General features: G+C 35.8%; 1 protein-coding gene across 1 annotated transcript in view; it reads right to left on the bottom strand.

Moving 5' to 3' along the window:
• The window catches only part of ZNF804B (zinc finger protein 804B), a 567,181-nt gene that overhangs the window by 77,032 nt on the left and 475,920 nt on the right, over positions 1-14,229 (bottom strand). Inside the window, exon 2 of the mRNA XM_036911794.2 lies at positions 9,061-9,204. Within this exon, the coding sequence (XP_036767689.2) occupies positions 9,061-9,204 (144 nt within the window). The remainder of the gene's footprint in view (positions 1-9,060; positions 9,205-14,229) is intronic.

Genomic DNA, 14,229 nt, shown 5'->3' with positions numbered 1-14,229 from the left:
AATCTCCCAATGAAGAAAATTGTAGAACTAGATGGCTTCACTGATGAACTACACAAACATTTAAAAAATAATTAATACCAATCCTTCTCAAACTCTTCCAAAAAGTCAAAGGCAGGGGAACATTCCCAAATTCACTTTATAAGGCCAGCATCATCCTAATACAGAAACCAGGCAAGGACACCACAAGAAAAGAAAACTATAGGCCAATATCCCTAATGAATACAGATGGAAATATTCTCAATAAAATACTAGCAAACCTAATTCAGCAGCACATTAAAAAGATCATTCATTATCATCAAATGAGATTTATCCCTGGAGTGCAAAATGTCCCAATATATGCAAATCAGCCAATGTAATACATAACATTAATTAAATGAAAGATAAATTAGGCATAGAAGGAACATATCTCAACATAATAAAGGCCACATGTGAGAAGCTCACAGCTAACATCACACTCAATGGTGAAAGGTTGAACGCTTTTCCTCTAAGATCAGGTGCAAGACAAGATGCCCACCCTCAGCACTCTTATGCATCATAGTACTGGAAGTCCTAGCTAAAGCAAACAGGGAAGAAAAAGAAATAAAAGGTTTCAGATTTGTAAAGGAAGAAGTAAAACTGTCTCAATTTGCAGATGACATGATTTTTATACTTAGATAATCCCAAAGATTCAACCAAGAAAACTTTTAGACCTAATCAATAAATTCAGTGAAGTTGCAGAATAAGATTAACATATAAAACTCTGTTGCACTTCTATATACTAACAACAATTTTCCTGCAAAAGAAATATAGAAATTTATCTAATTTTTAATAACATCAAAACCAATAAGAAACTTAGGGATAAATTAAACCAAGGATGTGAATGATCTCTGCTCTTACAACTACAAAACATTGATGAAAAAATTCAAAGAAAACAAAAGTAAATAAAAGTGTTTTGTGTTCATAGATTGGAAAAATTAATACTGTTAAAATGTAAATTCTACTGAAAATCAGCAATAGATTCAATGGAATCCCTATCAAGATTCCAATGGCATTTTTTATAGACATAGAAAAAAGCAGTCCTAAAATGCATATGGAAACACAAATTTAGCCAGATATCCTAAGAAGAACAAAGCAGAAGGTATCACACTTCCTGACTTCAAGCTATACTATAAAGCTAGAGTCATCAAAACAGTATACCACTGGCATTATTACAGACAAATAACCAGTGGAAGAGAGTTGAGAGCCCCAAAATAAACCAAAGCCTGTTCAATCAACTAATATTTGACAAGAGAGGCAGAATACTCAATGGAGAAAAGACAGTCTCTTGAATACATGGTGCTGGGATAGTTAAATATTCACATGTAAAAGAATCATACTTGACTCCTGCCTTATACCACTTATAAAAATTAACTTGAGATGGGTCAAAGACTTAAAAAGAAGATCTAAAATCAAGAAATTCCTGGAAGAAAACACAGGAATAAAGTTCTTTGACATGGCTTTTGGCAATGACTTTTTTGTATATGACACCTAAAGCACAAGCAAAAAAATTAAAAATAAATGAGTGGGACTACATCAAATTAAAAAGCTTCTACATAGCAAAAGAAACCATCATCAAAATGAGAAGACAAACTAAGGAATGGGGAAAATTATTTACAAACCATATATCTGATAAGGTGTTAAAGATCAAAAAAACCAAATAACCCAACCAAAAAATGGACAAAGGACCTGAATAGATATTTTTTCAAAGAAGATGACCAACAGGTACATGAAAAGATGTTCAACATTACTAATCATTAGGGAAATGCAAATTAAAACCAGTGAGATATCACCTCATATCTTTTAGAATAGCTATCATCAAAAAGATGAGAGATGATAAATTCTGGCATGGATATGTAGAAAAGGGAACCCTTGTGCACTGTTGGGGGGATTTTACACTGGTACAGCCACTAGGGGAAATAGTATGGTGGATCCTCCAAAAATTTAAATTAGAACTACCATATGATCCAGCAATTCCACTTCTGGGAATATATCCAAAGGAAATGAAAAAACTAACTCAAAAATATATCTGCATTGCCATGTTCATAGCAGATTTATTTACAATAGTCAGGACATGGAAACTTTTAAATGCCAATCAAAGGATGAATAGATAAAGAAATTATGGTATATATATATAATGAAATATTATTTAGCCATTAAAAAGTGAGGAAATCATACTATTTGTGAAAATATGGATTTTGAAAGCATTATGCTAAGTGAAATTAGTCAGATGGAGGAAGACAAATACTGTATAACCTCACTTACATGTGAAGTCTAAAAAAAACAAACTCACTCATTGAAAAGACATCAGACTTGTGTTTACCAGAAGTGGAGATTCAGGTGAAGGGGAACTGGAGGAAGATGGTCAAAAGGTGCAAACTTCTAGTTATATGATAATTAAGTATTAGGGATGTAATGTACAACACAAAGGCTATGTTAAGTCTGATATGTGATACACAGGGAAGTTGTTAAGAGAGTGAATCCTCAAAGTTTTCATTGCATGAGAAATTATTTTTCTTCTTTCTATTCTTTTGAGTTTATATATATGAGACAGCGGGTGTTACTCAATCCTTCTGTTGCAATCATTTCACAATATATGTAAATTATACCTTCATGATGTATGCCTTAAACTTATAGAGCAATGTATATCAGTTATTTTTCAAAATGGGAAAAAAGGTAATGAATAATTAATTATGGATGAATTTGTTGATGTAGGACAGAGTGTCATGGTCAATTCTAGAAACTCACTTATTCAGTTATTCATTCTTAAAAGTATTTATTGAGTCATTACTATATGCCAGACATTGCTCTAAGTTTTAGGGATAGAGGGACATATGGCCAACAGACGATGCCCTGCTCTTCTCTTCTGAGCTAATGGCAGGGAGGCAGTGGAGACAAACAATTCAAGAAGTAAGCACAAGAACACTTTGCTGTTGTTTTAAGGATAATAATCAATGATGTGCTGGTGTACCAACACTCTGGAAAAATAAAATAAAATATAAGAAGCCCTATTTGTAGTGTTTGTGGATCTCCCATTATGGCTGATTTCAAGCTACCAATGCTTTACCAACCAGCTCATGGAATTTTCATATATTGAACTGTCTCTGGAGAGCCAGTACACATTGACTCTGGACACCACTGAGAGTGCCAGGAGGATATTAGGGATTTGGAGAACTAACAGTTGACTTGGGTTAGAGTGCAGAGGAAAGATCCTGCAGAAAAGGCAACATTGAGCTAAGACACAGATGAAGAGAAGTACCAGCAAGTTGAAGGTCAGATGGAAGAACATTACAGAGAGAGATTGAAAATGCCCTAAGGTGGGAAAACACTTGGCACATCTGAGAGACAGAGGCAGAATATAGATTTTTAATTTATTTTTCATTTGGGAAACAACCTTGAGCTACAAGTGTCTCTTTGCCAGAGTAAAAGCAGTATTTTAGGAAAGCTGAATTATGAGCTAAAAGCTGGTAACAGTTCGGGTTCCTTTGTAGTTCATTGATAATAGAAGTTCCAATTACTACTGAGTGATTTCAGAGGGGGAGATACATATATGTATATATAAAACCATCAGAAAAGTATATTTACAGAATGAAAACATAGTGGGAGAATTATTTTATCTTACCAACATTTGTGGTTTGAGGGTTTTCATTCCTGATACTCATGTCTGTATTTTTTTCAATACAACTGACCCTACAGATCAACTAGACTTCAAAGTTTTGTCACCATGTTAAGAGTACTTGTAACTTAAACACAGTACACTGAAATATATTATTGGGCCAATTTGTGCACTATTTGGAGAAAATAAATATCAGATTGTAGGAACAAAACATGAAGCAACTGGACTGAATTCATTTAACAGTTTTTGGAGTCTTTTCCTCTTGGGGAACAAGATGACAAAGATAGTTCTGTTCTGTTATTTTATCCTAAGCAGGGAGAAATGGGAAAAACCAAAGCAGTATTTTAAGCATGAATCAGTTGGAGTTCAGATCCAGGCTTAACAACTGAACAGCTCATCCTGAGTGAAAATAAATCCTATTGTGAAGCCAATGACGATTAGGAGGATTAAGTGTCACATGTGGAGGATCTGAAAGTGGATTTGTTTTTTATTATTGAAGATACTTTTATGGGTTAATTGTATGGGGATCCAGCTCATTTGTTTTTTATAAAGTGAGATAAGCTAGAATGTCTCTGAGGCAGGAGAGACTTCTGCTGCTTGTGAGGATGTGTATATTTTGCTCCAGTTTTATACATTTGCAACTAACCAACTAACCAGAAAGGAATTATGACTCCCTAGGTAGTCTCACAAGAATCAGTTGTTACTGACATACTACCTATATTTTTAGTAGTTACAGTGCTGTCTTTATCCAAGTGATTGTAATTTCTATACACATTCAAATTGCTTTTGTAGTAGTGCTCAACACTTGCAAAGAATTAAAAGAAGTTCAAAGCAATAGCTAAACAAATTGAATTATTTCCCAAAACACAAGTTTATATAGAATGGGTTGTCAAAGCTAGAAATTCGTTTTTTCTCCTTGTTGAAGAAATACAAAAAATTCAACTTTTTTTACTGGTAGGCTATCTTTCTCTATAAATAATACCTAAGAAAAATATCTTAATTTTTGATCAAATTATAGACAAAAATGATATTAAATGACCAATGGAATTAATGTAAAGCTATGAATCTCAGACTATTTTACTTTGTTCTTTAAAGTTATGTATTGACTTATTTCTCTAGAATTGCAATAAATTTATGAAAACAATCTTTATAATAAAATAAACATCTGATATCACTATTTACATACAAGGTAATATAAAAGATTTAGAAATCACTTATTAAATGAAGGATCCTGCATAATTATGAATCAGAGAAGGAAAAGCAGAAAGGAGAATTCCTATTACCTTCTTTCTAGTTCTAAGCTGTTCTATTAATGAATAACAGAATTAATTCCATGTGAACTTGGCTTCACTTCTAAGTGTACCAAAAAGCCCATATTATTAGAAGTTCGACAGAAGAAGCCAGATATTTTTTCTGAATCCACATGGAAAATAAAATTAGGGGAACTGTTCATATTACTCAGGCCAAAAAATACTCAGCCAGATCCTCACAACCATCATTATAATCATCATCGCAAGAAGAATCCTTACTAAAGCAATAACCAAATAGATATATTTAGCTTTGGAATTTGAGGAAAAAACATTTTTGCCTGTTTCACTTTAATGCAGATTTAATGCATATTTAAAGTGCGCTTTAATGCATAAAGTCATTTAATATTATTTTTTCTATAATTTGATCAAAAATTAAGATATTTTTCTTAGGTAATATTTATAGAGAAAGATAGCTTATCAGTAAAAAAAGTTGAATTTTTTTGTATTTCTTCAACAAGGAGAAAAAACAAATGAATATCTGTACATAAATTCAGTTTCATTTGAAAGGGAAATTGTTAGCTTAACTTCATTTAAAATTCAGGTAATTTTCAAAATATTTTGGACCAAAATAAATCTTTAGACAGCAATATTTCAACATTATCCAAAAAAAGCAGTCTTACAAGTCTATAGCAAATTGAATTATTCCATTGTTTTCTAAAGTGGGCAGCATGTATAAAATTCTGCACAATTTTATAAGTTTTGCTAAAAGGGAATTGGGAAAATGCTGTTTAATCAGCTTACCATGAGCTCTTAGCTCTTTTAATATCCAGATATAAGTTGTCTGTCTATGCATTAAATATGCAGAAGTATATGTTAAAATACAGAAACAAGATGGGAGGTCTTCCCAGGCAGAGGGAAGGTCATGAGCCAAGATGAGCAGGTGGGAAAGCACAAGGCATCTTTTGAGAAATTGTAGGGAAATTCTGGAGTTGCAAGAGATAAATCTGGAAATGGAAGGGCCAGACTGTGGATGGTTTGAATGACAAAGTAGTTTAAACTCTAAAACATCAGTCATCACCACTGAAGATTTCCAAGCAAGGGAGTGATAGCGACGTGGTAGTATGGGAAGATTAATCTGGTCATAAATGGATAGGTTGGTTTGAAGCAGGTAAAATACAGGAGGGCAGGCCATCCAGTAGAAGGCACTAGCAAAATTTCAAGAGTGGGATTAAATATGAATGGGGAAGAGTGAATGCAAAAATGAATAATGAGAGCAAGATCTATTGCAAAAGAATGAGAGGTATGAGATACAAAGATTTTTTAAGGAGCTCGCTGGGAGACTGATGGTAACTTTATGGCCATGGTGAATCTTTTGCAATTTCTCTGTGTTTAGGTCATGCTTTATAACTGCCCCCATGCCTTGGTATAGGATTTCTACCTTATAGCACCTATTATTATTGACTACATGGTTAATTTCTATTCATTCTTTAAGAATCCTAGCTCACTTGTCATCTCTTCTTTTTTAAATCAGTTATACATGCTCTTTTGGTGTCCTAAGGATATAATTTCTACATTTAAAAAAATGTACTTTAAAGATTTATTGATGTGAATGTCTCCTCCCTTGTATTACAGGCTCCTTGAGGTTAGGGACCAAATTTATCCATTTTCCACAACTAGCACAGTAGCACAGGAGAAACTCAAGCATTGATTGATGAAGCAGCATGCCTAGCAATGTTAGAATGCTGGTAAGCCTAAAGAAAAACCACAATGGGTACATCAATGAAATAGAAGGATTGAAGAAAGTCTTTTTTATCAACATGTTGGAAAGCCAATGGAAATAATTATGAAGTGATCAAAAGGGAATTGATTAGGCAGAATTCCACAGTGCAAGGAAGGATATGGCATGCAGAACAGATATGAAGAATTTACACCTCAGTTAGTCCAATTCTTTCTACAGTTTTCAAGATGCCTCAGTCTTTCATTTCCTCACCTTAGCTTCTTGTGTTTCCACTGTCAAGAACACCATCCCATCAACACCTACTTATGCATGTTTAATGCGGATATCCCACTGAACCTTACCTGGACATTTCTTTCTCTGAATTCTCAGAGTGATTTTTTTTTTCTTAATACACAGTCTGAAGACCACCTTTATAAAATCCCCTGGAGGTGACGCTTATGGGAAACTTATCTTTATGGATATATTCCATCTAACAAATAACAAAAGCTGTTTCTAAAAACAGAATTAGAAATATCACTTTAAAACTCCAAATGAAGTAACTGATTTAAGCAAATAGTTACCTATGGCTACAAAAGCCATTAGTGGAGAAACATTGGAGGGGTAGTTAGTAACAGATACATCAAGCTGATTGTACTTTAACCCACTTCCCACACTTAAATTATAAAAAGACAAATAAACATCACATGCCTCCTTATGTTTGGACACACTGCGCCCTCTAATATATTTTTTCCAAGGAAAAAATATTTTGTATATGTGAAAAAAATAACTTGCATATGTCCTGATCTCTGTCTGTAACAAGTAGTATACAGGGAAAACAGAAGACAGAAAATGTGAAAAGACAACAGCGGGTTGCTTTCAGCAAAATCCTGAATGTGTGAAACATCCAGTTTTTTCAACAAATAAATTGCAAGGAGTGAAATTTAAAGAGGGAATGTATAGTTTCAATATACAACAAAAGAAACTTGAAGATGAGTCAACCAGAAATGTGGATATTTTTAGATCCTGATTTCAACAAACCCAAGTTTATATATTAATAATGAAAAGAATTAATGAAACAAGACCACTAGCTGATATTATGATATTGCTGTTAATTTTTAGGTATGATAATAGCTATGTTGTTTAAGCATCATTATACATCTTGAAATACTTTCAGATGAAACAATATGATGTCTTGCTTCAAAATAATGCACAGTGGCAGGAGGTGATGAGTGGTGGTAGCGTAAATGAAACAAGATTGTTATTGTTGATGACAGCCACATAGTTCATTTTTATGTTTGAAAACATCCATTTTATATCATTCTAAAATGCAAGTTTTGGGGCCCCATCTCAGAACTATCAAATTAGAATATCTGAAAAGGAGTCTGGGAATCTGCATTATTAATAAATTCCAAAGTGACTAAGATTTGGAAATCACAGTCCTAAAACATTTCATCCCATTGTTCTTTATTTTGTCATAGAAATAAAGTAATTTCTATACATATGATGAATCTTTAAAGATAGAAATAATGTTTTGCATTACTCAAGGCCATATATTTTATATGCACTCAAATACAAGTGATGTTAGTCAAAATTATTGTTATTCACTCTGAACAAATATGTTAGGTCCAGATTACACAAGACTCATCCACATATTACAAAATATCAGGTCCATTTGGCATCAGGAGCATGTACCCTCTCACAGCTATTAGCAATAATCTTCTGGCCTGTTGAATGGAATTTCCTTCTTGGTGGTATTTAACACTCCTTATTCTTAAATAGCCAGTATCTCCATACCTCATGTAGCAAAGATAGCATCTATCAGGATGAGAACAATAGCCTTCTCTTTCACTGACAGATGGAAATATTAGCAGCCATGTATAGAATATCTACATGGATATGTTTAAGAAAAAAATGAATGTTTCCACTTGTCATTACCCCTCAGTTTTGTCTTTCTGAGTTTTTGTTTGTTTTCTTGCAATGGTTCATTTATTAAGTAACTTCTTTGACTCTCCTAGGAGGGTAATCTGTGGAAGACGTTACATTTCATGGATAATGATTTTCTCAAAGACCTAATACTTCCTATGCCTTGGAAGTCTTGAACAACTCTGGAATAGGTTGTGTCCTAGTACTAGTCCAGTGTTCTAGTTCTGCCACTAACTAGCTAGGGGGTTTTGAATATGACACCATTTTTAATGGATCCTGATTTACCCATCATATAATTCTAAACTAAATGCCAGTCTCCTCTCAGATCATTTCCAAGTCTACCCACAGTTTTATGGCACTTCTAGAAAAAAATATTTCACCTAACATTTAAACAGAAAACACAGCCTTTCAAGAAAAAAAATGTTATAAAATGGTTTCACCTCAGTATCTTAGATGACAATACATAAGGCCAAATGCATAGATTCTGTTCTGAAGGTATAAATCCAGTAAAATGAAGGACTTTTTCCACTTTGGCTTACCTGCTTATGAGCATGATCGTAAGAGTTAATATGATTGTCAAACTCCTGGTGTTTGTGATACTGCTTGTCACATAATTCACAGTAAAAGTTTGCCTTTACATCTTCCAGGGCCTTTGCTGTGGACTTCTCCTTTTCTGGAAAATCCTTTAAAACAAAGGCAAAAATGTTGGTTATATTCTTTTATAATAACATAATCAGATCTCATTTTAATCAAGCTGGTATTTAATTTTACTGTGACTGAAAGAATATGGGTAGACTTATCACTGTTTGAAAATTCATGGCACTATAGAAGTAACTTTCAGCTTAGCCTTATTCTTAACTTATCAATAAACATACTGAAATCTCCCAAAGAAGCCCTCAGCTGCAGCCTGGTCAGTACTCACCCTTCTTACCCCCCATTTCCAGGTTGTGGTTCTGCTGACTCACCTAACTGGAATGCTCACCACCACTTCCTCTGCCTATCCAATGACTCATCTCAAACACCATCCCCCACTATGGCCTCGGAGCACCATTGATACAAGGCCTCTCTCCTTCAGTATTTTATTGGAACATTGATTACATTACTTTATGCCATTCACTTACTGTTTCATATATTTTAGCCTCATTGAGATGGTCAGTGTTAGGATTTGCCATTCGCTCTGTACATATTGCCTTTCCCTTCTCATTAAATGGGTGAACTCCTCCTATTCTTTCCCAACACACAGCTCTTTGTCTTCTTTTACCTTACCAAACATATCTATGATCATTCCTACTTTGTCTCCTTCAGAGACATTTATTCCTCTTATATTACCCCTCACATGTTTATGTTACACACAGTTCCATCTTCAGTCAACTAATCTATTTACTCCATTCACTTGCCCTGGGTGACCTTGTTCATACTAGAGCTAGAACCTTATTTATCCATAATCTCAAACTCTAGCCTAAACTGCTTCCACAAATATCAGTTCCTGCTAGACACTACCAATTGATTTATTATATATTTTGCAAAACTATTAATATTACAATTTTGGCTATGCTCTATCTCAAACAGAGTTTTGACGACATCATTCCTTTTGCTTAAAATCCTCTCTGGTCTCTCATTGACTGTAGAATAATATCAACAAATGCTTATTGAGCACAAACAATGTACCAGGTATTAAGCTAAGTATATGAATTATTTCATTTATTCTTCACAACAACCATATAAAATAAGTTCTATTTTAATATACATTCTACCAATGCATCAACTAGTGCTTAGAGGGATCATACACTCATGGTTACTGAGTTTGTAAGGAGTAAGGGGATTTGAATCTAAATAACCTATGCCTAGATCCCTTGTTAATATTAACAGCTGTGCTTTACCATCTCCCTTCAAGGCTAATTACTTTAATGTGTCATAAAAGCTCCTTCCTATCATGTAAGTGCCATCTCGTGCCAGTCCATGTTCCCATATTACCCTCTTTAATTCTATCACCATATCTGCCACATGATATTAAATGACTTGTTTTCATGGACACTGCTCCCATAAATCCTTTGAGGACAGGAATTGTTTTATTCATTTTAGTGTGTACAATGCCAAACATGTTGACTAGACCAGCACAGTTGCCTATTTAATATGTATTACATGAATTAATGGATAATGGTGGCTCACATACGCATGCCTCCTACCACTGTGCAAGTTTTCTCTATCATCCTAATGCCTAAATAAAAGAATGACTGGTACACAGAGGATAAGAAATAAATATGCATAAAGAAGGATGAACAAAATGAAGGATGGATTTTAGTTTCGTTCTATAAAATGACTAACCCTCTAAAGAAAGAAATCAGGCTATAAACCTAATTCATATGGGCATCAATCGACCAGATGAGAAAGCAAGCACAGGGAATCTAGGCAGATTATCACAGGGCTGGGTGACCTCATGGCACAATTAATTTAGACATGGGAACACAATGATTCAAGCCCAAATACAAAAGGCTAACACACATGGCAAAAAGGCAGGAAAACATGAGTACCATTAACAAACAGCAAAACTAGACTAAATTTCTGGATTTCTCTATCTCTGAGAGTTCAGGTAGGAATTTGGTTACATTCTAGGCTAATGGGGGATTTAAAAAAAAGAAAAAAACTACTGGTTACAATATATCCAGTAAGAAGAATATGGACTGCAACTTAAGAACATAAACCAAGCAAAGCAAAGATGGCAGCATGAGTAGGACAGTGGGAATCTCCTCCCAAAAACATATATATATTTTTGAAAATACAACAAATACAACTATCCCTAAAAGAGAGAACAGAAGACACAGGACAACAGCCAGACTACATCCACACCCGTGAGAACCCAGCGCCTGGTGAAAGGGGTAGATACAAGCCGAGGCCCGGTGGGACCCAAGGCCCCTCACCCCTGCTCCCTGAGGGAGGAGAGGACGCGTAGCGGGGAGGGGAAGGGAGATAGGGACTGCAAAACACCCAGCCCTAGCCATCCGCACCAGAGCGCAGACACAGTGCATGTGTGGGGTCCTGGATACTAGGGAAACAGGACAGTAAGACCTTTGAGTGGGTCCCAAAGCCAGCGCCCCTGTGACAAAGAAAAGCGAGTGCTTTTTTAAAGTCTTAAAGGGACAGGGACCCCATAGCTGGACAGAAGCATCCGGGGTCACAGTCCAGCAGCTGGAAATTCCAGGCAACTCCGGGTGCACTAACCCCCTGGGCAACAGCTCTGAGAACCCTCACAGAGGTAAACAGCCAAACAGCTCCCCGTCCATTACCCCTCCAGGGCCCGGCCATAGCAGAGCAGCAGCCTGAGGCTGGCCATGACCACAGCGGGGGAGCTTTCTCGATACTGGCCAGGCAAGATACAGAGACCCAGTCTACACGCAATTGCCCAACACAAGCCACTAGGGGTCACAGTTGTCCCAGTAAAGAAAGGCCAGGAGCAAGTGGAAAGTCTTGGCTCTGCCAGCTGACAGATGAGTCAATAGCTCATCATTGCACTTACTAACATGAAAAGGCAAAAAAATTTGATCCAGACAAGACTAAAACAGACAGCTTCAACATCTACTACATCTTCCCCTGAGAAATAACCTGGAGAGATAGATTTAACAAGTCTTCCTGAAAAATAATTCAAAACAAATGTCATAACCGTGCTGATGGACTAGCAGAGAAATATGCAAGAACTAAGGAGGGAGAATACAGAAATAAAACAAGCTCTGGAAGGACTTCAAAACAGAATGGACGAGATGCAAGAGACCATTAATGGACTAGAAAACAGAGAACAGGAATGCAGAGAAGCTGATGCAGAGAGAGATAAAAGGATGTCCAGGAATGAAAGAATTTTAAGAGAACGGTGTGACCAATCGAAAAGGAACAATATCTGCATTATAGCGGTACCAGAAGAAGAATAGAGAGAAAAAGGGATAGAAAGTGTCTTTGAAGAAATAATTGCTGAAAAATTCCCCAAACTAGGGTGGAAAATGGCCTCTCAGACCACAGAGGTACACAGAAGTCCCATGACAAGGGATCCAAGGAGGGCAACACCAAGACACATAATAATTAAAATGGCAAAGATCAAAGACAAGGACAAAGTATTACAAGCAGCCAGAGAGAAAAAAAAGGTTACCTACAAAGGAAAACCCATCAGGCTATCATCAGACTTCTCAACAGAAACCCTACAGGCCAGAAGAGAATGGCATGATATACTTAATGCAATGAAACAGAAGGGCCTTGAACCAAGACTACTGTATCCAGCACGAATATCATTTAAATATGAAGGAGGGATTAAACAATTCCCAGGCAAGCAAAAGTTGAGGGAATTTGCCTCCCACAAACCACCTCTACAGGGCATATTACAGGGACTGCTCTAGATGGGAGCACTCCTAAAAAGAGCACAGAACAAAACACCCAACATATGAAGAAGGGAGGAGGAGGAATAAGAAGGGAGAGAAATAAACCATCATCAGACCGTATTTCTAATAGCTCAACAAGCGAGTTAAGTTAGACAGTAATATAGTAAAGAAGCTAACCTTGAACTATTGGTAACCACAAACTTAAAGCCTGCAATGGCAATAAGTACATACCTTTCAATAATCACCCTAAATGTAAATGGACTGAATGCACCAATCAAAAGACACAGAGGAATAGAATGGATAAAAAAGCAAGACCCATCCATATGCTGCTTACAAGAGATTTACCTCAAACCCACAGACATGCACAGACTTAAAGTCAAGGGATGGAAAAAGATATTTCATGCAAACAACAGAGAGAAAAAAGCAGGTGTTGCAATACTAGTATCAGACAAAATAGACTTCAAAATAAAGAAAGTAACAAAAGATAAAGAAGGACATTACATAATGATTAAGGGCTCAGTCCAACAAGAGGATATAACCATTCTAAATAGAGATGCACCCAACACAGGAGCACCAGCATATGTGAAACAAATACTAACAGAACTAAAGGTGGAAATAGAATGCAATGCATTCATTTTAGGAGACTTCAACATGCCACTCACCCCAAAGGATAGATCCACTGGGCAGAAAATAAGTAAGGACACGGAGGCACTGAAAAACACACTAGAACAGATGGACCTAATAGACATCTACAGAACTCTACATCCAAAAGCAACAGGATACATATTCTTCTCAAGTGCACATGGAACATTCTCCAGAATAGACGACATACTAGGCCACAAAAAGAGCCTCAGTAAATTTCAAAAGACTGAAATCCTACCAACCAACTTCTCAGATCACAAAGGCATAAAACTAGAAATAAAGTGTACAAAGAAAGCAAAAAGGCTCACAAACACATGGAGCCTTAACAACACGCTCCTAAATAATCAATGGATCAATGACCAAATCAAAATGGAGATCCAGCAATATATGGAAACAAATGACAACAACAACACTAAGCCCCAACTTCTGTGGGATGCAGCAAAAGCAGTCTTAAGAGGAAAGTATATAGCACTCCAAGCATATTTAAAAAAGGAAGAGCAATCCCAAATGAATGGTCTAATGTCACAACTATCAAAATTGGAAAAAGAAGAACAAATGAGGCCTAAGGTCAGCAGAAGGAGGGACATAATAAAGATCAGAGAAGAAATAAATATAATTGAGAAGAATAAAACAATATAAAAAAATCAATGAAACCAAGAGCTGGTTCTTCGAGAAAATAAACAAAATAGATAAGCCTCTAGCCAG

Source organism: Manis pentadactyla, chromosome 7, assembly GCF_030020395.1.
Source record: "Manis pentadactyla isolate mManPen7 chromosome 7, mManPen7.hap1, whole genome shotgun sequence".
NCBI lineage: Eukaryota > Metazoa > Chordata > Mammalia > Pholidota > Manidae > Manis > Manis pentadactyla.
Note: the sequence above shows the minus strand (reverse complement) of the source record. Positions and strands in the feature narration are given on the sequence as shown.